The sequence below is a fragment of the Erinaceus europaeus genome, chromosome 1, assembly GCF_950295315.1.
Source record: "Erinaceus europaeus chromosome 1, mEriEur2.1, whole genome shotgun sequence".
NCBI lineage: Eukaryota > Metazoa > Chordata > Mammalia > Eulipotyphla > Erinaceidae > Erinaceus > Erinaceus europaeus.
In genome coordinates, this window is record NC_080162.1 from 87351593 (window position 1) to 87378260 (window position 26668).

A 26668-nucleotide genomic window follows, 5' to 3' on the forward strand; every position below is an offset into this window, starting at 1 on the left:
TTTTTTATTATTATTATTATTTTATTTTTAAAAAAGGAAACAGTGACAAAAAATGATACGGTAAGAGGTACAATTCCCACCACCAGAACTCTGTATCCCATCCCCTCCCCTGATAGCTTCCCTATTCTATATCCCTCTTTAAGTTTGGACTCAGGGTCATTATGGGGTGCAGAAGGTGGAAGGTCTGGCTTCTATAATTGCTTCCCCGCTGAACATGGGTGTTGACAGGTCGATCCATACTCCCAGCCTGTCTCTCTCTGCCCCTAGTGGGGCGGGGCTCTGTGGAAGTGGGGCTCCAGGACACACTGGTGGAGTTGTCTGCCTAGAGAAGTCTGTTTGGCATCATGTTAGCATCTGGAACCTGGTGGCTGAAGAGAGAGTTAACATATAAAGACAAACAAATTGTTGACTAATCATGAACCTAAAGGCTGGAATAGTGCAGATGAAGATTTGGGGGTCTCTGTTTTGTAGATAGTTAGTAGGCCTATTTTAGATATTTTCTAAAGGGCCCATGACTATACTAATTTTTAGGGAGAGAAGGAGAAACACTGCAGCGTCCTCCCACCACTCATGAAGCTTCCCCTTGCAAATGTTTCCATGTGGTGGTCAGGGGCTTGAGCCTTGGTCCTTGCACATGATAAAGTGCATTTTCTACTAGGTGAGCCATCTTCCATCACCCACATAAAGATTTTTTTTCTTGCCACCAGGGTTATCACTAGGGCTCAGAATCCATCTCTCCCGGTGGCCATTTTTCTAATATATTTCTATTTTGTTTGATAGGATAGAGAAGAATTGAGAGGGGTGGGGGAGGGAAAGAGGGAGTGAGAAAGACATCTGCAGACTTGCTTCACCACTTGCGAAGCATCCCTCCTGCAAGAGGGGATCAGTCTCAAACCCAGGTCCATGTCTATGACCATACCACCCTGAATACATCAAATCTCATCTGATCTTGGAAGCTAAGAATGGTAACATGTACACTCACCCAGGTGTGCCACTACCGGGCCTCCCATAAAGATCTTTTAATATTTAACATCACCTAGAAGTTAAGAACCTGGACTCTAAGATGGAAATAACACAAATGTGGCCATGGCTAGCCACTGCACCTCCATAGAGCTAACTTTCTTCTCTGACATACAGGACTGTTGTGCCCGTTTCACAGATTGATTGTGATAATTAAGTGAAGTCACAGAACTCCTCTCCCAAGGGTGGCAGATGTTGATGCTCTCAACTGAGCACACACAGCACCCTTCTCAAAGACCCAGGGGTCAAGTCTCCCATGTCCATCTCTGGGGGCGGGAAGCTTCATGAGCTGTGAAGCAGGGCTTCAGGTGTCTTTCTACCTTTTTTTATTTCTCCTTCTCTATATCATTTCCCCTCTCAATTTCTCTGTCCTATCAAATACAAGAGAGACAGAGAGAAAGAAAAAGAAAGACAAGGAAGAAGAAAAGGAAGGAATGGAGGGAGGGAGGGAGGAAAGAAGGAAGGAAGGAAAGAAGGAAGGAAGGAGGGAGGGAAGGAAGGAAGGAAGGAGGGAGGGAAGGAAGGAAGGAAGGAAGGAAGGAGGGAGGGAGGGAGGGAGGGAGGGAGGGAAGGAAGGAAGGAAGGAAGGAAGGAGGGAGGGAAGGAGGGAGGGAGGGAAGGAAGGAAGGAAGGGGAATAGCCACCAAAGCAGTGGATTTATACAGGCACTGAGCCCCAGGGATAATCTTTGTGGCTAAAAAAAAAAAAAGAAAAAAAGAAAAATAATGAAATAACAATGAGAATAATAACCACAGCAAGCCTCCGCTCCCCAAAGGATAGATAGCCTTCGAAGGCAAAACAGCTCACCTGGATTGTGCAACCCGCTTTGCCACGCTTGCCACCCAGGTGCAAGCTCAGGCCTGTATTGGAGGAATCTTCAATATGGTGGTAGCAGCTTGCCCCCTCTAACTCTGTCTCTCTGAAAAAGTCAGCCTGAAGTGGGCAAGTCCCAGTAACAAAAAGCAAAGAAAAGGAGGAGGGAGGAGAATTAAAGACAAGAATGTTACTGAAAAGTCTAAAGAAAGCCTTTCCACTCAGGAATTTCAAGCAAGGCCTAATTTCTCTCCTAAGTATGAATTCAGTACAGCATTAGCATCAAATAAACTAGAGAGAAGGCATGAAGTACTGGGTAAGAACACAAATTGTGATCTATAATTGCTTGGGTTCAAGTGCTGCCTTTACCACTCACTAGCTGTGTGACCTTGGGCTTGCTGTTTTACCACTGCGTCCCTCTTTTGTTTTTTTTTATAACTGAAGACTCAGTGAGTGACAAACAGTAAAACCTTTCAACAGTCCGGCTAATTACAAGTCACTCAAGAATTCAAATGTGGGGCTGAGGTGACAGCATAATGGTTAGACAAAAGTCTTTTATCCTAAGACTCTGAGGTCCCAGGTTCAATCTCCAGCATCACCATAAACCAGAGCTAAGCAGTGCTCTGTTCTTTCCCTCTCCCTCTCTCTCTCACTAAAATAAAATAAAGTAGTAAAAATTAAAAAAGAATGCAGAAGTGCTAGTGCTCATTATCCGCTAGTCATTTCCTCCCCTGTATTTATTCCCCCTAGTGTTCCGTTTGGATCTTTCTTGCTCTACAGACATACCCTTGTGCACCTGCGACTTTCATAACTTTTGAATCTGATTCCCTATTATTATTCCCCTATCATCCATCATTTCACCAAAGGCCTTGTCATCACCCTGTGTTTTCTGCTTTCCGTTCCAAGATGAACCAAATGCTCCTCTTCTTTATCAACTCTTCTGGGTTTAAAAATTCATGCCCAGAGAATGAAACTTCCTTCTGTCATATTCTAATCTGCACCATTCTAATGGAGTCACTGTTTGAAATGAACAATCCAGAAAACAGATTCTGTTTGTTTCATCTCCTAGACCTAGGGATTTCACAACTTACTGCTTTGAAGCAAATTATGGATGATGTCATATGACGAAGCTGATCAGCTGGGGAAAGGTAGGTTTTTAATGTATTTATGCTCTATAGATGATCTCAAGTGATTTGATAGCCAGGAACATAAATCAAAATCCCTTCAACTTTTTTTTATTATTATTTAGTTAGTCACTGGTCCTTCATCAGGTTGACAGAACGACAGAGACAGGACTAGAGACACAGAAAGACACAGCATCAAGCTTCCATCAGTGCAGTGGGGACCAGGCTCAAGCCTGGGTTGTGCCCAAAACAAAGCAAGAATAATATACAAGTGTGAGTTCCATCCATTGAGAAACAAGCACATCTTCTGGTCATTTTACAGGTAGGGAAACCACACCCAGGTCAACAGCATCTCTAAACATTGAAAAGACTGTCTGACGGGGTCCTGGTGGTGGTGCACTGGGTTAAGCACACAGCATGAAGTACAAGGACCTGCGCAAGGATCTAGGTTTGAGCCTCCAGCTTCCCCGCCGGCAGGGGTATCGCTTCTTCACTAGCGGTAAAGCAGGTCTGCAAGTGTCTATCTTTCTCTCTCCCTCTCTATCTTCCCCTCCCCTCTCAATTTCCATCTGTCCTATCCAAAATAAATAAATAAATGAATAAATAAATAAATAAATAAATAAATAAATAAATAAATAAATGTAAATGGCCACAGGAACAGTGGATTCATAATGCAGGTTGTGTGACATTCCTCTGAGGGGATGGTACCTTTCTAGGAATTCAAGCAAGCCCAGGTCAAAGGATCAGAGGAAGACTGATATTTCTCCACTCAAAGAAGAAAGGACTGTGAGAAGAGGTGAGCTCTAATGACTATTAATGCTCCATCCACCTAGGCCAAATCACTCTAGCTCAGGAATCTGTCTGAGAAGCACTCTCTATTCCTCCTTCCTCCTTCTAACCAGATATAGAAGTTTTATAATTCCCCAAAGTAATCCTCAGTACAGACTTTCAAAGAAAGCTTTCCATATAGAAAATAAGACCTAAATTTGTTTTGAAAGAATGACTGAAGGAAACAGTACAAATGTTTAAAATCCCGATCACTACACTTTACTCACAAATCTTAAACTCGGAGAGTATCACTTTTTAAGGAAATTATTTAAATGCAGAAATATTACAAATAGAATTGCTGGGGTAGGAGGGGTATAATGGTTATGCAAAAGATTTTCATGCCTGTTATTCAACAGAGTATTATTCATCAATAAAAAAAAAGATGATACTGTGTCCTTTGGAATAAAGTGGATGGAATTGGAGAAGATTATGCTTAGTGAAGCAAATAAGATGGTGAAGGACAGCTACAGAATGGTTTCACTCATACGTGGAATATAGACAACTCAGAAATGAAATATCCTTTTACATCCCCATAGGTAACCACTATAGTTCTCCCACAGTCTTAGATATAGGTCAATATTTTGTTTTTGCACATATTGACCTATATCTAAGACTGTGGGAGAACTATAGTGGTTACCTATGGGGACACAGACCTCTGGTGACAGGAGTGGTGAAGATAAATAGATACTAAACAAAACAAAACAAAACAAAACAAAACAACAGCACCACCATAAACCAGATCTGAGGAGTGTTTGGCAAAGAAAAAAAAGCAAAACAACAACATGTATAACTAAAATACATTCATTTATTTCACTGCCTTGCATCTCATAAAAAGGTTATGCCAAAATTTGCTCTGACAAAGAGCTGACCAAACCTGATTTTATGTAAAAAGATCCAATGGTACTTATTGGAAAAAATTTCCACAAAGAAGGGTATTAGACAGTAGAATTAAAAAGTCAGACTAGAAATAAAAGGATATTTCATTAAAAAAGAAGAAAGAAAGAAAAGGAAAGGGAAAAAAAGATTCTCATGCCTGTGGCTTTAAAGTCCCAGATTCAATCCCTTGCACCATTATAAACTAGAGCTAAGCAGTGCTCTGGCAGAGAGAGAGAGAGAGAGGAAGAGAAAGAAGAAGGAGGAGAAGGAAAGAAATAAAGGGGGGAAATAATAAAATAAGAATCACAATGAACGTCTGTTCTTCTCTATAAAGAATTATCAACCTTTTTTATTTTATAATTTTATAGGGAAATGCTGAAAATAAATAGAGTTACTGATATAAGCATAAAATTACTCAATTTTTTGAAAAACACTCCCACCCCCAGCCTAGGTCCTCCTCCACCATCATGCACCAGGACCTGAAAGGCCCCCTCCAGAGCCCTTTACTTTGGGTCAATAAACCAAATGCAGTCCAAGTTCAACTTTGTGTTTTCCCTTCCTGTTCTTATTTCACAACCTCTGTCCACGAGTAAGATAATTTCATATTCACCCTTTTCTTTCTGGCTTATTTCACTTGACATAATTCCTTATCAACCATTTTTAACAAACAAAAAGCCATGCAGTACCAATAACAAATCCAGAATGGTTAGCATGCATAATACTATTGAGTTGAATCCCTGACCCAATTTTTATATTATATATTTTTGCGAGGGAGAGAGTGAGAGAAAGGGAAAGAAAAAATGGGGGGGGGCATACATCACCAAAGCACCAACTCAACACCTGGGGGAGTCCCCTCAGTGCTGTCCAGGATGCAATCATGTGATGTCAGGGATCAAATGCAGGGCAAGCACTTTCCCCACAGAATCATGTCCATGACCCTTTAACAAATTTCCTTAAGGCATAATTCTCTTTCCAAATGAAATGGAGAATTACTAATAAAGTTAAAATGCTCTTTATTATTGCCCCAGTTTTATTTCTCTCCACACCTCTTCTAGGAAATACAATCTTCCATTTTGCTTCTTTTTTTTAAATTTCTTTATTGGGAAATTAATGTTTTACATTCGACAGTAAATACAATAGTTTGTACATGCATAACGCTTCTCAGTTTTTCATATAACAATACAACCCCCACTCTGTCATCCTAGGTCCTCTATCATCCTTCTTGGATCTGTAGTTTCCCCACCCACCCCAGTGTCCTTTACTTTGGTGTAATATGCCAATTCTAGTTCAGGTTCTACTTGTGTTTTCTCTTCTGATCTTGTTTTTCAACTTCTGCCTAAGAGTGAGATCATCCCATATTCATCCTTCTATTTCTGACTTATTTCACTTAAAAGGAATTTTTCAAAGTCCATCCAAGATCGGCTGAAAACAGTGAAGTCACCATTTTTTATAGCTGAGTAGTATTCCACTGTGTATATATACCAAAACTTGCTCAGCCACTCATCTGTTGTTGGACACCTGGGTTGCTTCCAGGTTTTGACTATTACAAATTGTGCTGCCAAGAACATATGTGTACACAGATCTTTTGGGATGGGTGTGTTGGGTTCCTTAGGATATATCCCCAGGAGAGAAATTGCAGGATCATAGGGTAGGTCCATTTCTAGCCTTCTGAGAGTTCCCCAGACTGTTCTCCACAGAGGCTGGACCACATTTTGCTTCTTATAGGAGCATAAGCATACAGTGCATCTTTATGCATGTCATTGTTGCATGTGTTAAAACAGCTCCTTTTCCTTACAACAGAAGAGGATGTGGTGCTACATAGGCTGAGCCTGGCTCATGAACCAAAAGAGCCTAATATTTGTAAATATCCCTTAATAATATGCTCACTTTTAGCACATGGTTTTTAAGATGCTAACATAAAAGTGAGGAGCAAAGCAAAATATGGGCTGCTTCTGTAGATGAGCAAGATTATGCCAGCTCAAAAACACACCCCCATCAGGAAATCATACACTCCATCAGGAAAACTCTAATATGCAAACTATACACCCCATCAGGAAACCAAGAAGCCAGAAACTCCAGGCCAGGATCTATTACATCTGCATCTGCTCTGTGGCGTCACATTGTTACTAGGCTATGCTCCCTGTTTAGATAAATAAACCAGGAATTTATAGACATTTTTGGAGAACAGACAAGGTCTCTGCCAGATAATCTATAATCCACTTGAAATGATGCCACTGGTGTCAGAAATGGGACAGGCATGACAAGCTCATCATCACAGAGTTTAGTCAGAGATTAGAAAGCTAAGTCAGGAACAATGAGTAAAACAAGATTGAAACATGAGAATTTGGTGGTGGGGGGTGGGGGTGAGGGGCAGTGTAATCAAATGGATTAATCTATTATTCCTGTCTACAACCAATGCACCTAGCACACAGTTGAGCCCAAGGCATAATTCCTCTGAACTGTTCTATGTGAGCCAATATAAGAGCCAAGACTAGAGGTCTGCAAAGGAAGTTGAAACCTCGAAAGAAGAAAATGTCTGAAAACTGGGCAGTCACACAGTGGGTTAGGTGCACATGGAACAAAGCGCAAAGGCAGGCCTAAGGATCCTGGTTCGAGTCCCCAGCTCCCCACCTGCAGGGAGTCACTTCGCAAGCAGTGAAGCAGGTCTGCAGGTGTCTATCTTTCTCTCCTCCTTTCTGTTTTTCTTTTCTCTCTCGATTTTTCTCTGTCCTATCCAACAACAACAACAGCTATGAAAACAATAACTACAACAAGTATAAAAACAAGGGCAAGAAATTGGGGATAATGGCCTCCAGGAGCAGTGGATTAGTAGTGCAGGCACTGAGCCCCAGTTCCCCTGAGGCAAAAGGAAAAAAAAAGAAAATGTCTGAGTTTTGAGTCAAAATCTATGAATAACAAAAGGATGCCCCTAACTGAGATATCTGTAAAGGTAACCTGCAATGGGAAGCTCATTAAGGACCCCCTAGAGATGCAAGTGGTACTGGACGTCAGCAACTTCCCAGCACAAGTGACAGCTGTGAGAATGGCACACATAGTTAAGCCCATATGTTACAATGTGGAAGGACCTGGGTGCAAGGCCCCAGCCCTCACATAAAGGAAGAAAGTTTCACAAACAGTGAGGTAGTGCTGTCGGGCACTCCTACCCCTTTCCCTCTCAATTTCTCCCTGTCTATACCCAATAAATAATAAACAAATATTTGAAGGGTTTGGCAGTGGTGCACTTGGTTAAGCACACATAGTACTAAGTGCCAGAACCCATGTAATGATGCTGGTTTGAGCACCTGGCTCCCCACCTGCAGAGGGAAAACTTCACAAGTAGTGAAGCAGATCTACAGGTGTCTATCTTTCTGTCTGCCTTTTTTTTTTTAACCTTCAGGGTTATTACTGGGGCTGGGTGCCTGCACTCCTAGAGGCCATTTTCCCCATGTTTGTTGCTCTTGTCGTTGATGTTGTTATTGAACAGGACAAAGAGAAATCTAAAGAAGACGGGAAAAACAGAGATGGGGAGGGAAAGATAGACACCTGCACACCTGCTTCACCACTTGTGAAGTGGTGGGGAGCCAGGGCTCAAACTGGGATCTTTATGCTGGTGCTGGTCCTTGTGCTTTGCTTCATGTGCGCTTAACCCACTGCACCACCGCCCGGCCCCTCTCTCTCCCTTCATATACCCCCCTCCCCTCTCAATTTCTTTCTGTCCTATCCAAAAATGGGGGGGGGGGGTGAGATGGCCACCAGGAGCAGTGGATTCATAGTATATGCACCAAGCCTCAGCAATAACCAAGGAGGCAAATAGATAGATAGATGGGTGGGTGAGTGGATGAGAGATAGGTAGATGATAGATATAGATAGATAGATAGATAGATAGATAGATAGATAGATAGATAGATATGGATAAGAATGGAACTGAGATCAGATCTAGTGCTCACTAAACCCACTCCCAGGCAAACACAATTACAATGTATATTTAGAAACATAAATTTAAGAACATGAAAATAATATCATATGTGGCCAGATGTAAAGATACTACTAGAGTCAGAGCAGCCATCAAATAGTTCAACTGGTAAGAACAGGACTTGTATGTCTACAGTTTCTAGTTTAATCTTGGGCACTATGTACCAGAGTAGCATTCTGGCAAGCCTTTCTCCCTCTCCCTCTTCTTCTCTCCTTCTCTCTTTCTCACATAGCCCATATGATATAAGTAAGCCTGGGGGCCAGGCAGTGGCACACGTTACCATCTGCAAGGACCCAGGTCCCCCCCCCCCAACTTCCTATCTGCTAGGGGAAGCTTTACCAGTGGTAAAGCAGTGCTGCAGATGTTTCTCTCTCTCCTTCTCTATCTCCCCTCCCCTCTCAATTGCTGATCTTTCAAATAAAAGGGGAGATGGGGGAAATAGCTGCTGGGTGTGGTGGCAAGAAAAAGAAAAGACTTTAAAGAGTTTATACAGTAAGACAGATCCGACTTCCTCAACCTTCACTAAAAAGAAAGTGTCAGTAAGGAGAGTGGTCCCAAGTTAAACTAAGAAATTCTATTTCAAAATATGTGTATATCTGCTATAGACAATAGTGACCTGGAGACTCTGTGATTTGTGCAGGTTAATTGCACTCCTCCACCAAAAAATGATGTTCAAAGGGTCAAGTACCAGAAATAATTTTCTACTTGGAACACAAATCCTCTGAACAAGAAAAAGAAAAATGGAAGGGCTTAATTGAGCTGGGAAATTTACATTGATAAGTAGACAAGAGAAAAAAAAATTTCTTTAATCGCTGTTTGATGCAAGAGTAGAATTCAGTTAAGGTGTTCGCACATTTGAGCGGGCGGAACATAAGTACATTGATAAGTTGCTATGTTTCCTCCTTTCCAGGAGGCTACAAGACTCCATAAGCCTATTTTAAATGGCCTCAAGACAGTACAACCCAAGTGTTAGAGAGCTGGCCTCTGCTTTGTTCCAGATAATTTTGTTTAGAGGAAGGCAAACACTCTGTACTGATCCAGCGGAGATACAGGGAAGAGGCTGCCTATGCTCCCAGCTACTAAAAACAACTGATCATTTCCCTCATCTCAGTCCCCAGCCTGGACCCCTTCCGTCAGAAGAATTGGGGTATATAGCTTAGTGGTTATGCACAAAGATCTTATTGCCTGGGGCACCAAAGGTTCCAGGTTTAATTCCCAGCACCAACCACCACAAATAAGAATTTAGCAGTAAGAGTACTCTGATAAAATAAATAGATAGATGATAGATAGATAGATAGATAGATAGATAGATAGATAGATAGAGACTAGGATGTGCCTCACCTGATTGAGCGCCTATGTTACCATGTGTGAGGACCCTTTAAGCCCCTCATTCCCACCTGTAGGGAGAATGTTTCATGAGCAGTTAAACCATGCTTAAGGCCTCTATGTTTCTCTGCCTTCATCTGTTTCCCCCTCCCCTCTCGGTGTCTGTCTCTATTCAAAATACACATAAGAGAAATAAATAAATAATAAAAAATAAACAAATCAGGTTAGAATGAAGTCTTGTTAATGTCTCCTTTCTTAAATAAAAAAAGAAAGAAAGGAAGGAAGGAAGGAAGGAAGGAAGGAAGGAAGGAAGGAAGAAAATGCATATATTCTACATTAAGGTCACCACTAGAAGCAAACATGGTGACATGGCCAATGGTACCTATGTGTCACAACTGTACTAAATCATTAACTGAGAATAATACTGTCAAATTAAAATAAACAAAATAATGTTTTAACTTAAAAAAAAAGAATGAAGTCTTGGTTTTTGAAGTTTCTGAACCAAAAGCCAAACCTCCCACTCTGCTACACCTATTGACAACAAAGGACAAGAAAGCAATGTAAAAGGTGAAGAGATGGCAGAGAGATACTATCTCACGGAAGTAGTTCCCACTGAACAAAGGAAAGAACAGTACTTAAAACCTTAGAGTGATGGCACTAGAGTCTTGGTGGTGTGTACAGTGAGGCATATACACATACAGAGATGTGAAATTATACAGTTCTGCAAAGCAATAGAAGCCAGGAAAATCTGACTTCAGTTTCAAATATGACAGTAAGAGCTCTGGACCTGGAAATAGGAAAGGGTCTGAATGCAAGAGTGGCATTATACTCGAAGCTGGTCGAGTGAAGCGGAACAAGGTCCCTCACTTAGTGCCCTACGGGCAGCTGTGCAGATGCCACATAACTCCATGAAGCCACCCTGAGTTAGAAACCTAGCAAAGCCACCTCCCTCGGCCAGGAGGAGAGCCTGGCACCAATCTTGCACAGTCTGACTCAGCACAGCTGGAGGTGACAGTTAATAAATCAGAAAGTGCTCAGAAGCCCAAGCCCCTGAAAGTGGAGGTGGGGCAAACACTTCCCAGGGCTAGGAGAACAGCTTCTTCCTTCCTCAAGGACTTGTGGAAATCTGTCCAAAGAGCCTGACATGTTGGGACCATCATAAACTGGTGGCCTTCCTACTTATACACAGATACTGTCTAGACAGACACAAAAGTGACATCTGCAACCAACAACCGCCCCCAAGCAATGCACCTGTGAAAACAAGTTAATTCCTGGGGCAGCCAAAGGCCAGCCCCAAGTCTGGTCTGCAGAGTAGGATTTTGACAAAAGTCATCCTTTGTCAGTATATCTGAACCACCCCCACCAGTTACCCAGAAACCAACACTGCAACTGGGCTTCTTCAGTGATGATTCAGAAATGCCACTGCAATCAGAAATAAAACTACAGACAGGGCATGCTTTGATCCATATAATAATCTGTATATTTACATTACACATTTCTACTACTGTAACTTATTAAAGTCTCAGTTTTAGGGAGTAATAAAAAAAACATTCTGGGAGTCGGGCGGTAGCACAGTGTTGGTTAAGCGCATGTGGCACTAAACGCAAGGATCAGTGTAAGGATCCCGTTTCGAGCCCCTGCACCCCACCTGCAGGGGAGTTGTTTCACAAGCGATAAAACAGGTCTGCAGGTGTCTATCTTTCTCTCCCCCTCTCTGTCTTCCCTTCCTCTCTCCATTTCTCTCTGTCCTATCCAACAATAACTACAACAATAAAATAATAAGGGCAACAAAAGGGAATAAATAAATGCTCCAGCTCTCCACCAGCAGCGGGGGAGACCTTCACAAGCAGAGAAACAGGACTGCAAGTATCTATCTTTCCCTCTCCTATCTCCCCCTATTCTCTCAATTTCTCTCTGTCCTATCTAGTAAAATGGAAAAAAATGGCAACCAGGAGCAGTGGACTCATAGTGCCAGCAATGAGCTCCAGCGATAACCCTGGAAGCAAAAAAAAAAAAAAAAAAAAAAAAAAAGACAATGAAGGATGGATTGGGGAGTGCTGAAGCCCTGGTGCCTAATGGGGAAAAGATGTTCTTTCCAACACCTACCACGGGGACATGGAGGTTGTACCTATGTGCAAACCATTGGCCTCCTCCATCCCCCCAGACCCAGTAAACTGGAAAAAACTATGTAAAGCATAATGAAATTAACTATGAAAGATTAAAATATATATATATAAAATATTTTTTAAAAATTCTGCCCAGCTCCCCAGGGAGTCGCTTCACAGGCGGTGAAGCAGGTCTGCAGGTGTCTATCTTTCTCTTCCCCTCTCTGTCTTCCCCTCCTCTCTCCATTTCTCTCTGTCCTATCCAACAACGAACAACATCAACAATGGCAATAATAATAACCATAACAGGGCTACAACCACAAGGGCAACAAAAGGGGGAAAAAATGGCCTCCAGGAGCGGTGGATTCAAGGTGCAGGCACCGAGCCCAGCAATAACCCTGGAGGGAAAATATATATATATATATATATATATATATATATATATATATATATATTGTTTTTAAGCTAAAAAACTAATCTAAGCAGTTGTAGGAAAAGTCATGACACATTTTGTGTAGAATAAATCTGTCATGACTTTTCCAACAACATAGTGTTATTCTTTAAAATAAACTAGCTCTTGTGAAACACGTAGCGACTGGTGTGAAGGTTTTACAGTCTCATCAAACACCACAGTTCTTCCACTTTTAGGGTAAAGTTTGATAAGCATTCTGATATGTCTTCATAGTAACTCATTTTTATTTTCTGACACACCTAATTGACTTTTTAAAGATCTGTACTAAATCAGTGCTGAAACAATAAGTCTCTACATTCAATCACCTTTACAAAGTGAAAGCTTAAAAAAAAAAGTCAAAGCTTGATATTACCCAAAATAACAAGAACTTTTTTGGAAAAAAATGAACATGTGCTTTTAAAGTTGTACTTTGCTCCCACATAGGAGATTTCCAATACTTGTCTATTCAAGTTGGCAGCTCCCCAAATGGTTCCCAATGATTCCCACTCCCTAATACCCAATCCCTTGTGGAATTCTCAGCCCTTAAGTGTGAGCTAGACCTAGTGACTGTCTTCTAACAAACTGAACTGCACAAAAGTGATGGGATGACACTTCCAAAATTAGGTTACAAATGACAAGACTACCATCTAGCTCCTACTCTCTCCTGCCCCCCATTTTATTTTTTATTTTTATTTTATCCAGAACACTACTCAGCTTTGGCTTACAGTAGTGCTGGGGATTGAACCTGAGACATCAGAGGCTTGGGCATTAATACCTTTTTGCAAAACCTTCATGCTGTCTCCACAGCCCTTTTCCTGCCCTCTCAATGGGCCTATGCTCAGGTTACCAGCTGTCATGTGGTGATAGAGAAGTCTACATGTCAGAGAAGGGAGCTGGCAGCTTATGAGGAGGTGAAGTTTTAAAATCAATAGCCCATGAGTAACAGCCTCCAGAAAACCACGCAGCCAAACTAAGAAGCAGATCTTGTCCCACTTGAGCTGTTATCTCTAGAGCCAAGATCAACACCTTGACTGCAGCCTATAAACCAGTCAGAGAACACAGCTAGGTCACACCCAAAGCCCTGCCCCAGAAAAAAAGGATCATAACAAAACCACTACCTTTGGGGAGTGGGGGGAGTGACAAGACACAGGACACTAGTTCCCTTAGAGTGACACTGGGATTTTTGTATTTCTGATCAGAAAGTAGGAGCCCAGGAAACAATGACAGATAGCAATCACTGGACCCAGGCACTCAAGAGTAAGTTCCAAGATGCTTATAGGCAATGTGCCTTAATGTTTTTTTAAAAAAATATTTTTAATATTTATTTATTTTCCCTTTTGTTGCCCTTGTTTTTTTTTGTTGTTGTTGTAGTTATTATTGTTGTTGTTATTGATGTCATCGTTGTTGGACAGGACAGAGAGAAATAGAGAGAGGAGGAAAAGACAGAGAGGGGGAGAGAAAGATAGACACCTATAGACCTGCTTCACCGCCTGTGAAGCGACTCCCCTGCAGGTGGGGAGCGGGGGGCTCGAACCAGGATCCTTACTCAGGTGCTTGCACTTTGCGCCATGTGTGCTTAATCTGCTGCACTACCACCCGAACTCCCGCCATAACGGATTTTAAGGAGATTAATAAATTTCCAACGAATCAAAGAAATAATGGTTGTCCATGCATATGTTTTCAATCATCTTTTTCTTTTTCTCTCTTTTATGTAATTGCCACCTGGGTTAACAATGAGGCTCAGAGCCTACACAACAATCCATCGCTCCAGGAAGCCCTTTCTTTCTTTTCTTTCTTACTTTCTTTCTTTCTTCCTTTCTCTCTCTCTTTCTTCCTTGCTTTCTTTCCCCTTTATTTGATAGGATAGAGAGAAACGTGGGAGAGAAAAAGAGACACCTGCAGCACTGCTTCAGCACTCATGAAGTTTCCCCCTACAGGCAAGGAGTGGGGACCTGAACTGGGATCCTGTGTTTTCAACCAGTGTATCACTACGTGGCCTCTGCATCTTTCTTTTTCTACACCTAACATTATCAACAGTCCTTGTTTACTCTGCTTGCCTCTAGTTGTCAAATGAAAGAGTACAATATGCATCTAAAACTCTGATGTTTCCACCAAAAGGTACCATGGCTCTTTAAAAAATAACTGTTACCATGGTCAAGGATCCAGATTCAAGCCCCCAGTCCTCACCTGTAAGGGAGAAACTTCTTGAGAGATGAAGTAGTGATGCAGGTTTCTCTTTTCTCTCTCCTTCTCTGTCTCCCCTTTCCAACCAATTTCTCTGTCTCTATACAATAAAAAATAAATATTTTAAAATAATAATTGACTTTGGATTTGGGCCAGCAAATATAGAGGGAAGTCAGAAGACTCCTGTTATTGCTGAAGAATAAGGACACTCTCAAAGGCATCTGAGTGGTGCCACAGGATCTGATCTGAAGGAGCTCCTATTGTCCGATTTATGATGATTTGAGCATCGGGGAAAAAAAGTCATAATCACAGTCAATTAGAGTTAAGTCCAGAACATTCAAGGCCACTTATTCATGAAAAAACATGAAGTGCTTTTTAGGAGGTTCTCCTTGATGACATGAATCCATTAACTTACACTTGGTTCTAGAGAGACAAAAGCCAAGCCCCCGAAAAATGTATATACCACCCACCACCCACTGTGATTCACAGATGAGCCAAGAAAAAACAAGTTTGTGGTGTAGTCTTCAGTTTCAAAATAACTGGGATAAGAGAGGGGGGAAGTAAACAGATTGTGCAGGGTCCAAGCTGGAGCTGAGATAAAGGGATGTTATCCCTGTGTATTACCAAAGATGAGGATAAGCCTCATGATGCCAAGACAGTTTGAAGGTACAAGCAGCACAGGAACTGCAAGGGCAAAATTCTTTTTTTATTTTATTTTATTTATTTTTCCTTTTGTTGTCCTTGTTTTTTATTGTTGTTGTAGTTATTATTGTTGTTGTTATTGATGTCATTGTTGTTGGATAGGACAGAGAGAAATTGAGAGAGGAAGGGAAGACGGGGAGAGAAAGACAAGACACCTGCAGACCTGTTTCACCGCTTGTGAAGCAACTCTCCTGCAGGTAGGGAGCCGGGGGCTTGAACAGGGATCCTTACCCCACTCCTTGCTCTTAGCACCAAGTGTGCTTAACTCACTAAATCATGCCCAACTCCCTAAGGAGTTTTTTGTCCCTAAGGACAAAATTCTTACCAAAATCCTGGCTGCTTCTGCTTAGCATGATGTCTTTAGACTTTGATTTCCAGCTGGAGCTCCTAGAAACAACACTACTAAAAACATTCACGTATGTGTCTTTGTGTGGGACTATGTTTTCATGTCTGTTGAGTACATTCCTAAAAGCAGGATTACCAGATTCTACAGCACGTGGGTATTTCACTTTTTAAAGAAACTTCAGAGACTCTGACCAAAGTGACATCACCATTTGGAGAACCTCTCATCAGTGGAGGTTTCAGTGGAGGATACAAAACATTAGAGATTTTACATCTCTTGCACTCACATCAGTGGATGTGTATCAGTCAGTTTCTTGATGCTAGTATGGAAAAAGTTAAATCCAGACCAGTGGGGACATGCTTCTGTTTATTCTGTCCACTGATCTGATGGTGGATGAAATGGGACTTCAGACGAGTCCGTGCTCCTGCAAATATCTAAGCTGGGCCCAGAGCAACTTTGCTGGTATTGGGGATAAAGCAGGCCTGGTTTCTCGATGGCTCCATATCCTTTGAGACATATTACTCCCACTTTTCACTGCTGACTTCCACTAGATCCCTTGGGGGTCTATGTCTAGAGACAAAGGATCTCTATATTTTGGAGTCTCTGTATCTTCTCTGTCACCCACAACTTCTCTATCAATCAACAATAAATTTTAAAAAATTATTCATCAAAACCACCACAGGAGCCATATAGGTGGTACATTCAGTTAAATGCGCATCCAATTACCACACTCAAGAATCCAGGAAGGATCTGGGTTCAAGCCCTGGGTGGCCATATAAAGGAGGGAAGCTTCACAAATGAAACAGTGCTACAGGTGGCTCATTTTCTCCTTTTCTGTCTCACCTTTATTTTTCAATTTCTGTCTCTACGATAAATTTTAAAAGTATTTTTAAAAGATACTTTAAAAAAAAAAAAAAAAAAAACCACTCCGGGAGTCGGGCAGTAGCGCAGTGGGTTAACCACAGGTGGTGCAGAGCTCAAGGACTGGCGGAAGGATCCCGGCTCAAACCGCCCCCCCCACCGGCTCCCCACCTGTAGGGGAGTCACTTCACAGGCAGTGAAGCAGGTCTGCAGGTGTCTTTCTTTCTCTCCCCCTCTCTGTCTTCCCCTCCTCTCTCCATTTCTCTCTGTCCTAACAACAGCATCAATAACCACAACAACAATAATAACTACAACAACAACAACAACAAAAAAAAAGGGCAACAACAAAAAACATCCCAAATGCTGAGTCCCAGGGTTCCCACAGCCTCCCTGATCACCAGCCTAGTGACTATTGCTGCCTGTGGGTCTATCTGACTGGCACTAATACATTAAAATAACCCATGGCTTTCTTCCACCACAAACCAATTCGATTTCATTTTATAAGATTTCATGAGACACTTGAACTGTGTCCTAATATCTACATGGTGCTGCTTCCTCGTCCCAATTCTGTAATGTGCTTCCAAATGCTTGTTGGACATGGCTTGTTTCCAATAATCGCCTAGCTTTTTTTTTTTTAAATCTATTTATTAGAATGTCATGGCCCTCTGTGTGTTTACTTTTTTTGCTTATTTACCAAGTGAACAAAGTATCTTTCTCCCTCAACGTCCTAGAGTGTTGTGCATTTGTTCTAGGTTTAGATAAGAGATGGGAAAGGAACAAGGGACAGAGACCTGAGGTAGGGAAGACCCTACAAGACAGGCTGCAGGAAAAAAAAAAAAGACGATACACCCAAATACTTGCCTGTTATTATGCAACCACTTCATTGTTAGCAGTTCTCGTTTAAAAGGGAAGATGTGTTAAAGATTTCCCCATCTCAGGCTCGGGAAAATAGCTCACTGTATTGGAGTACAGTGTTAGTATGCCTGAGGCTCCAAAGTCCCATGTTCAATCCTCAGCACCACCAAAAGACAAAACTGGGGAGTCAGGCTATAGCGTGGTGGGTTAAGCGCAGGTGGCGCAAAGCACAAGGACAGGCGTAAGGATCCCGATTTGAGCCTTGGCTCCCTACCTGCAGGGGAATCGCTTCACAAGCGGTGAAGCAGGTCTGCAGGTGTCTGTCTTTCTCTCCCCCTCTGTCTTTTCCTCCTCTCTCCATTTCTCTCTGTCCTATCCAACTGCAACAACAATAATAACTACAACAATAAAACAACAAGGGATAAATAAAATAAATATTAAAAAAATATTTTAAAAAAGACAAAACTGAATAGTGCTCTTGTCTCTCCATCCATCCCCACCACCCCTCACCCAGCCTCTCATTAAAATAAATAAATCCACTTTTTAATTCTGTATCTAGACCATGGAATGATCTATTACTTACTAGAAATTTTCATTGGGGGCCGGGTGGTGGTGCACCTGGTTGAGCGCACAATACACAAGGACTCAGTTTCAAGTCCGTGGTCCCCACCTGCAGAGGGAAAGGTTCACGAGTGGTGAAGCAGGTCAACAGGTGTCTCTCTGTCTCTCCTTATCTCCCCATTCCTCTCAATTTCTGGCTGTTCCTATCTAATAAAAATAAATATAATAAAAAATATTTTAAAATAGGGAGTCGGGCTGTAGCGCAGCGGGTTAAGCGCAGGTGGCGCAAAGCACAAGGACTGGCATAAGGTCCCAGTTCGAACCCTGGCTCCCCACCTGCAGTGGAGTCGCTTCACAGGCGGTGAAGCAGGTCTGCAGGTGTCTATCTTTCTCTCCTCCTCTCTGTCTTCCCCTCCTCTCTCCATTTCTCTCTGTCCTATCCAACAGCGATGACAACAATAATAATAATTAAAAAAAACTAGGGCAACAAAAGGAAATAAATAAATAAAATAAAATTTAAAAAAAAATTAACAAAAAAAATATTTTAAAATAAATGTTCATTGTGCATCTGGGAAAAATAACATAATGGTTATACAAAAGATTCTCTTTTTTTTTTTCTCCAGGGTTATTGCTGGGGCATGCCTGCATCATGAATCCACTGCTCCTGGAGGCTATTTTTTCCCTTCTGTTGCCCTTGTTGTTTTATCATTGTTGTGGTTATTAATATTTTTGCTGTTGTTGTTGGACAGGACAGAGAGAAATGGAGAAAAGAGGGGAAGACAGAGAGGGGGAGAGAAAGACACCTGCAGACCTGCTTCACTGCTTGTGAAGCAATCCCCCTGCAATTGGGGAGCCGGGAGGCTCGAACCAGGATCCCCACACCAGTCCTTGCACTTTGCGCCATGCACACTTAACCCACTGCACTACCACCTGACCCCCACAAAAGATGTTTATGCCACAGGCTCTGAGATGCCAGTTCAACTCCCAAAATCACAGTAAGCCAGAGCTAAGCAGTGCTCTGGTATCTCACTTTCCTCTTTCTGTAGCATTCTCTATGTATCTTAATGTATCTCTCCCTCTCGATAAAATAAATACTTTAAACCTCTCTCTAAAAGCAGTTGCAGGAAATCAAACTCCTGAAAAGCAAAGGGGAAATAATTCAAAAAACCCCAGCAGCTCACTGCCAATTTATAAATGAGTGTCATACTGATGTCCCGTTGGCCTGTGTATGTACACCAACACCAAACCAAGTAAAAGTCAAGGCTCCTCTTTAAAGTACAACTGTGCACCATCTGCATATGTCACCTTACTTAGTCTTCATAAAGTCCAGCAAGGCAACTGTAATTATCCTCACTTCACATATAAGAAGCTGAGGATCCAAGAAGGTAAATAGCTGGAAAGAGGCAAAGGCAGGATTCAAACTGAAGGCTGCAGGCTTCCAAACTCACACTCCTGCTTTCCCTAAACCAGTTTTTTTCTAAATGTCTAAGTCTGCCTGCAGGCTTAAAACCCCCTGGTCCCCAGCTGGTTGCCATAAGACTCTACCATCTCTTCATCATCATCAATAAATATTTATCAAGGACCAACCACCTACATGGCATTGCTCTTGTTTCCACAGCAACACGCTGTCAAGAGTCATGAGAGTATCCCATGCTTAAAAGAATGATGCTGTAATGTCCTGTGATCTTGCCTCTGAAAGGTGACAGTTCTGCTACTACAGGGGATACGGTCTCAGCTGGCAATCTGGAGCCTGCAGGAGCTGTGCTGGGAATAAGCGAGAAGAAATTAAGTAGAGGTTGGAAAGGTAGTGGATTGTAACCAAGAAAATGGCCTGCTTTCACTGTGAATGTGTTTGTGATTGCTGCTGAAATGGAATCCAAGCCAGGTTTGTACATTAATTGTTCTTTTATTAGGAAACAAATCAAGCAATCCAGGACAGAAAGTAAAATTTGACTGTACTGCTAACAGTTCCCCAGAGGTATCTGGCAATGATTATGGAGTTAAACGACTACATTGCTAACAACTGCAGTCTCATATCAGTCCTCTCTCAAATTCGCGTTTGCTCTCAATGTACTGATGCTGAAACCTTCTAACACAAGAACTAACTATTCTCTTATCCACTAATTAACTGTTTCCTCTCCCCCTCCCCAACCCCATAATCCCAAATTATGCAGTGCCTCATTCTTAATGGGCTGATTTAAATGCTCCCCCTCACCTCCTGTTAAAAAAAAAAAAAAAAAAGCTGAAATGAATGGAACATGTCTTACAGCAAGAAAGCAATTGCCTCTGGAGGACAAGCTTTCACCACTGACTTCTGGGCACAATGACCAACACGCTAAAGCTAAACATATCACCCCAGTTGTGAACTGGATGTAGGATCACAAGCTGAAACTGCCTTCAAGACTGGGAATTTTCAGATTACAGAAAAAACTGAGATCATACCATGGAGTTCTAAATGTATTATTTACCCAAACTTGCCACAAGTTTTTAAGCTAGAGACTTCAAAGGAGACCAAACTAGTGCCAAGCTTATACTAGGTGCAAACACCAACAATTTCAGAATTTAGAATTAAAGATAAGTCCACTTTCAGGGGGTTGGATGGTGGCACACCTGGTTGAGTGCACATGTTACAGTGCACAAGGACCCAGGCTCGAGCCCCTGGTCCCCACCTGCAGAGGGATAGCTTCACAAGCAGTGAAACAATGCTACAGGTGTCTCTCTGTCTCTCTCCCTCTCTGTTTCCCCCTCCCCTCTCAATCTCTGACTGCCTCTGTCCAATAAATAAATATAATTTTAAATGTAAGTCCACTTTAAAAATTTTTTTATTTATAAAAAGGAAACATTGACAAAACCATAGGATAAGAGGGGTACAGCATCGCACAATTCCCGCCACCAGACCTCCATATACCAACCCCTCCCCTGATAGCTTTCCTACTCTTTAACCCTCTGGGAGTATGGAACCAAGATCACTGTGGGATGCAGAAGGTTGAAGTGAATATATGCAGTATTCCTGCATATACACAAAGATGTTCATAAGAAAACCTGGGGAAAATCAGTTAATTTAAATTATTAAGCATTAAGCTAGAAAGGACAGTATATAGTATACAGAATTTGGTTGTCAGGTTTTTTTTTTCTTTTCTAATGACATCTGGAATGTACCAAAGCTCCAACACAAGTTAACCCCACTCCTTTAAGAAGCTTTAGAACAAACGCAGTCACTTCTAAGCGCAAGCTATAGCAGATTTACAGAAGCCACTCAACTCCAGGAAGAACCAAAAGAAACATATGGTGCTTAACAGTAGATTTCTTCCCGGAACTGTACTCACTCCGGAATCGCTTTTCTTTCCCCCGAGTTCCGAAACTCAAACAAAGAAAAGGTGCTTGCTCCTCACACTTCTCTAAATGTTTTAACAAAAGGCTGCTGAATAAACACATTACTCATTTAAAAATTGAAAAGAAGTTCTAGCCAGAGAGGAAAGCAACTAGATTTGCATTTTAACCGTTGTGGGCGAGCGCCACCTGGTGGGAGTATTAGGAGCCGCCGTGATTTCAGAGCTTCAGTTTTACCGCACGCTCCCCAAGAACGAACCCGTGGTGGAATATTTACTGTATTTTGCTACGAGAATATGAGTACTACTGCTATAGGACAGGTCGGCCAAGTTCGTAAAATCTATACTCGAATCTATGTCAAGAACCTAGGACTGCCCCAAAAATCCTTCTTTCCACTTCCTCGCACACCTAATAAAGACCCAAAACAAGAATTGTGCACCATTAGCACGGTGCTTGGGCTGCCCTCCTTCTCTCTCTTGCTACTGAAACCTTTCAGCTTCACACACCTCAGAGTGTCCTTGCCACCTAACTTCCCAGCCAAGGAAGCAAACCTTCCCTTCCCAGAAAGCACCACACTCTTGGAGCAAGGCACATATCCAGCAGATTGTCACTCCGTGGTTCTTAACCTCGGAAGCCGCTTGTTTAAAGAGGTGACACCCAACACAGACTTCCTTCCTTTTCTTTTCTTTCTTTCTTTCTCTCTTTTTTTTTTTTTTTTCTCTCTCTCCCTTGCGTCTTCTTCTGTCCCCCTTCCCGTGATTAATACATGGGCACAGCGTTGCACAACAATCCCAAAAGACCCTGTCTTAAACCCCATTTGTCTCTCTCAGTCTAGTCCCTTCGGTCCCCTGGGCCCTCCCAGCCACCTCCATTCAGCTCGGTGTGATCACAACGAATTCAGTTGGAGAAACTTCAAGGTGATTTTGAGCTTAGAAAGCAGACCTCATCACTTCTCTCCCTTCTCTCCTCTCCTACTCCCTAGTGGCTCAGAGCTGGCACCTTCCTGCTGCCTTGGGGAAGGTTTAGAACCCCCAGTCTGAGCCTGCCTCCAATCTGAGTCTGCCCGCACTATTAGGCGCATAGCGGGGCAAACCCACCGCACCGAGGCATCGCCTCGGCTCGCCTTCAGCCCACGGCCACCCCCAAATGCGAATCCCCCCAAACTTTTCGGGAACACTCTCACAGGTCAAAGTCATTCCAGGGAAGACCCTTAACGGGGGCGGGGAGAAAGAGAAGGAGTGGGGGACATTTGTACCGGATTAGAAAGAGGAAGAGAAAAAGAGAGAGAGTGGAAAAGAAAAAGAAAATAATAAAGCAGGTGGAGAGTGCGTCAGGTCTGCTCGTTCGCAGACCTTCCGCGGGAGCTTGCGACGTGAGCGGGTCCGGAGCTCCCCGCTTGCCGAGGGCAGACCCCGCGCCCCCGCGGGAAAAGCGCACGGAGGCTCCCCGCAGCGGCCGCCGGCCGGACGCGCTCCACCCCATGCGCGAAGCCGCGTCCCGTCCCACCGCTCCGAATCCCCGAGTGAGGGATTCCGACAAGTGGGGGACGGGTGGCAGCCAGCCGAGACGTCCGCAGCGGCGGCTGAAAGTTCCTCCCGCCCAGGGGGCCAGCAGGAAAGTAAAGCGGCAACTTGGGCGCCCGCGGGCGGCGGGGGACGAGCGGGGCCGGCGCGGGGTCCCTGCGGTTGCAGGCGGCGCCCCGGCCCCGGTGTCCCCGCGAGGCCGCGCAACTTTCCCCCGGGCGCCCCGCGGCGGGAGCGGACGGGCCGGCGGCGCACTCACCTGCGGGGCTTTGCGCCCGGGCGCCCGGCAGCGGCGACAGCGGCAGGTGCAGCAGCAGGCAGAGGGCGAGCGCGGCGGCGGGGCGCGCCATGCGGGCGGCTGGCGGGCGGCGGGCGACTCAGCCCCTTCCCGCGGGCGCCGCGGCCGGGACTGGGGCGGGCGCGGGGTGGCCCCGCATGGCCGGCAGGGTGAGCGCCGTGCTGGCTCCGCGGGGCTCCGGGAGCTGGAGCCGCTACGCTCCGAGCTGAGGCACGGGGCGAACTGAGCAGGAGGCTGGGCGGGGGCGGGACGCGCGGGGCGGGGGGCGGTGTCCCCCGAGTCCTAACGCCGCCGCCGCCGCGGTCCGCCCGGGCTCTCTGCTCCGCCCCGGCCACGCACACCCGCGCCCGCCCCCCCCCGCGCCGCACAGGCGGGCTTCCCGCACACCCTCGCCCGGCCGCCCGCACAGTCACGCGCCCGCGCGAAGCGCCCCGCACCCACTCGCCCCGCAGGGTCCTCGCCTCTTCGCCACGTAGCCCAGCGCAGTCTGCCCGGCTGGGGTGCAGGTATGGGGGCGGCGGAGGGAGGGAAACGGGGAGCAGCCATTTGAACTGGGAATGGGAGCTCAGGTGAGCGGGGGCGGGGAGGGGGCTGATGGCTCCTGTGCAACTCGGATGGGGGCCCGGCTAGGTGTGCGGGGGGCCACGCGGGGCTTGGGCCTTGCTGGGGGGACCTGCTGGGGAAGGGCTCTGGGAGCACCTGGAGGGGAGCATGTAAGAGCCAGCCACCTCCCCTTTCCCCCCCACCCACACTCTTTCTGGACACAGCGATGATGGCACCACAACCCCTATCAGCCCCCGGGCGCCCCCGCTTTTTTTCCGTATATCTCTCTCTCTGGTCTCCTCCCGCACTCGGAGGGTGCGCTGACTGGGCAGGCAGTTTCTGTCTGTGTATCTCTGTCTCTGTGTCTCTCTGTCTCTGTGTCTCTCTCTCTCTCTCACTCTGTCTTTCTAGCTACCCCCTCCTTTTCTCAGGAGACAGAACCGGGCAGATTTTTCATTTTTCTTCCAGATCTGAACAAAGACCTGGTTGAGACTGTAAGTCTAAAATCCTACATAGGCGTCCTCGCTCCCCCTCCAAGCTCACAGACTGGGACGCTCAGCTGGGAGCAAGAATTGTATGGAGAAGACTGAATTCTCTGAGGGATTCTGACGGGGGGGGGGGGGGCGGGGGGGGCGGGCAGCAATACCTGGGCAATTTTTGTTGGGGTTCCAAGATCTGGATTGGACACACTATGGGGAAGTCATAAGTAAAACAGGGTTTCAGAAAGTGGGGAGCCTCAGGCTCTGGGGTTGAGTTGCCATGGCAGAGAACACACAGGGCTCTGAACCCCTCCCCGTGCAACAGTTCTCTTGAATGAAGAGCCTCACTTGTGGCTCCAGGCACATTCTTCCTTCCGTATCTGACTCCTCACCACCCCCACCACCCTCCAAAGATGAAGGACTTGGACTAAACTGTTGGGCTCTCTCTCCCCTCCATTTTGGCCCCATCACAAGTATAGCCAGGGAGATTTCTCAGTTTCCTGCTCCGTAGATGCCTAGCTAGGAAAAACAGGATTGCACAGGTAGGAGGGGGGGGGGCGGGGGGCGGGCAGAGAGGGAGACTTGGATGTGGAACTTTATACAAGCTGCTGCCTTGAAGATCCTTAAGAATTTGGCACATATAGCCCAGGAAGGGGAAGCAGCTAGAGCACTGAACTTGGCAACATAAAATCCTCAGCATGGCATGTGCCAGAGTGCTCCTGGTGCAGCAGCTAAAGCACTGGACTTGGAATCAGGACGTCCTGAGTTCAATCCGTGGCATTACTTGTACCAGAATAAAGCTCTGGTATTCTTTCCTCCCCCAAATATTTATAAGTAAATCAATCTTTATTTAAAAATAAAGAATTAAAAAATAAAGAATAAAGCACAAATACAGAGTGCTTAAGTCTGTATCCTTCCATCAGCCAGACTCTGGGGACAGATGCCCCTTGGGGCAATGGAATGGAAAGATGCCTTCTGCTCACAGCTACACTGCTGGCTGTTCGTTTCATCAGAACAATCTACCTGTGTTGAGCAGGTAAATTGCTTGGGTGCTTCTGACCCAGGTTTATGACTGGGACTCAGTGCTGGCACTAAGGATCTCTGCTCTGAGTAGCTTTTTTATTTATTTATTTTTATTAGATAGCACAGAGAGAAATTGAGAGAGGATGGAGAGAAAGATAGACTCCTGCAGACCTGCTTCGCCACTTATGAAGCAACACACACACACACACACACACACACACACACACACACACACACAGGTTGGGAGCTGGGGATTCAAACTGAGATCCTGGCTTGGGTCCTTGAGCTTCATACTATGTGTGTGGGAAGCAAGTTTCTAAGCCACTGAGGAGTTTGATGTCACATTGGTGATTCACCCCAGCACCCTCGGACTCCTATTCATTCCCTCTCTCAGACTTTCTGGAGTTCAGCATTTAGGAGCACATCCCCCAGCCCTCAGTCCTCCTGGGGCCTTCCACATCCACACTTCTGAGATGCCACAAAACATCCAGTCTGCATCTGCTACAAAGCTCCCATCCAGTGTGAGCTTAATGCCCCCCACCCAAGGAAAGAAAAGAAAAAGAAAAAAACCAAAAACTCCCATTTCACAAGGACTGGCACAAGGATCCTGGTTCAAGCACCCCCCCACTCCCCACAAGTGGTGAAGCATGTCTGCAGGTGTCTATCTTGTCTATCTTTCTCTCCCCCTCTTTTATTTATTTATTTTTATCTATTTATTTATTAGATAGAGACAGCCAGAAATTGAGAGGGAAGGGGGCGATAGAGAAGGCGAGAGGCAGAGAGGCACCTGCAGCCCTGCTTCACCACTCACAAAGCTTTCCCCCTGCAGGTGGGGCCTGGGGGCTTGAACCCGGGTCCTTGCGCATTGCAACATGTGTGCTCAACCAGGTGTACCACCATCCCTGCCCCTCTCTCCCCCTCTCTGTCTTCCCCTCCTCTCTCGATTTCTCTCTGTCCTATCCAACAAAAGCAACAGTAACAATAACAACAACATCAAGGGCAACAAAATGGAAAAAAAAATGGACTCCAGGAGCAGTGAGCCCTAGCAATAACCATGGAGGGGGAAAAAAAAACACCTCTCATTTCAAATGTAACAGAATTGACAAAGGACCAGTGTTCAACCTCACCTGGCTAAGGGAACCATGACCCTCGTGTTTTCCTGGCTGCCACCCTCCTGAACTTGAAAATTGTCTGTGTCCTTCAAGAGGACAAGCCCCCACCTGTGGCCCCTCCAGGCTCCAGCACTCAGTCATGCCACCATGGTTTTTGCACCTGCAGTTCCTTCTGCTTAGAAGGCCCTTCTTTCCAGTATCTCCTTGGTCATCTCACTGGTCTTTTAGGGTTTCCTCTAAAATATTGATCAAGAAACCCCTGCTACCTGAGGCCCACTGCCATGGTCCCTGGCTGGCTGTTGTAGTGATGCTTTTCATACTTTGAGAATGGTATGTTC

At 44.7% G+C, this 26668-nt stretch overlaps 1 protein-coding gene across 11 annotated transcripts in view; it reads right to left on the reverse strand.

Annotated features, from left to right (window-relative positions):
- Positions 1-23433, reverse strand: part of PTPRT (protein tyrosine phosphatase receptor type T) — a 1549072-nt gene extending 1525639 nt beyond the window's left edge. For 6 of the 11 annotated variants that reach the window (XM_060190244.1, XM_060190260.1, XM_060190255.1 and 3 more), the window contains exon 1: positions 23135-23433. In XM_060190244.1, coding sequence (XP_060046227.1) covers positions 23135-23225 — 91 coding nt within the window. In that variant the 5' untranslated portion in view covers positions 23226-23433. The remainder of the gene's footprint in view (positions 1-23134) is intronic. The other 5 variants (XM_060190273.1, XM_060190266.1, XM_060190289.1 and 2 more) reach the window with 2 other exon arrangements.
- Positions 23434-26668: the final 3235 nt, after the last annotated feature.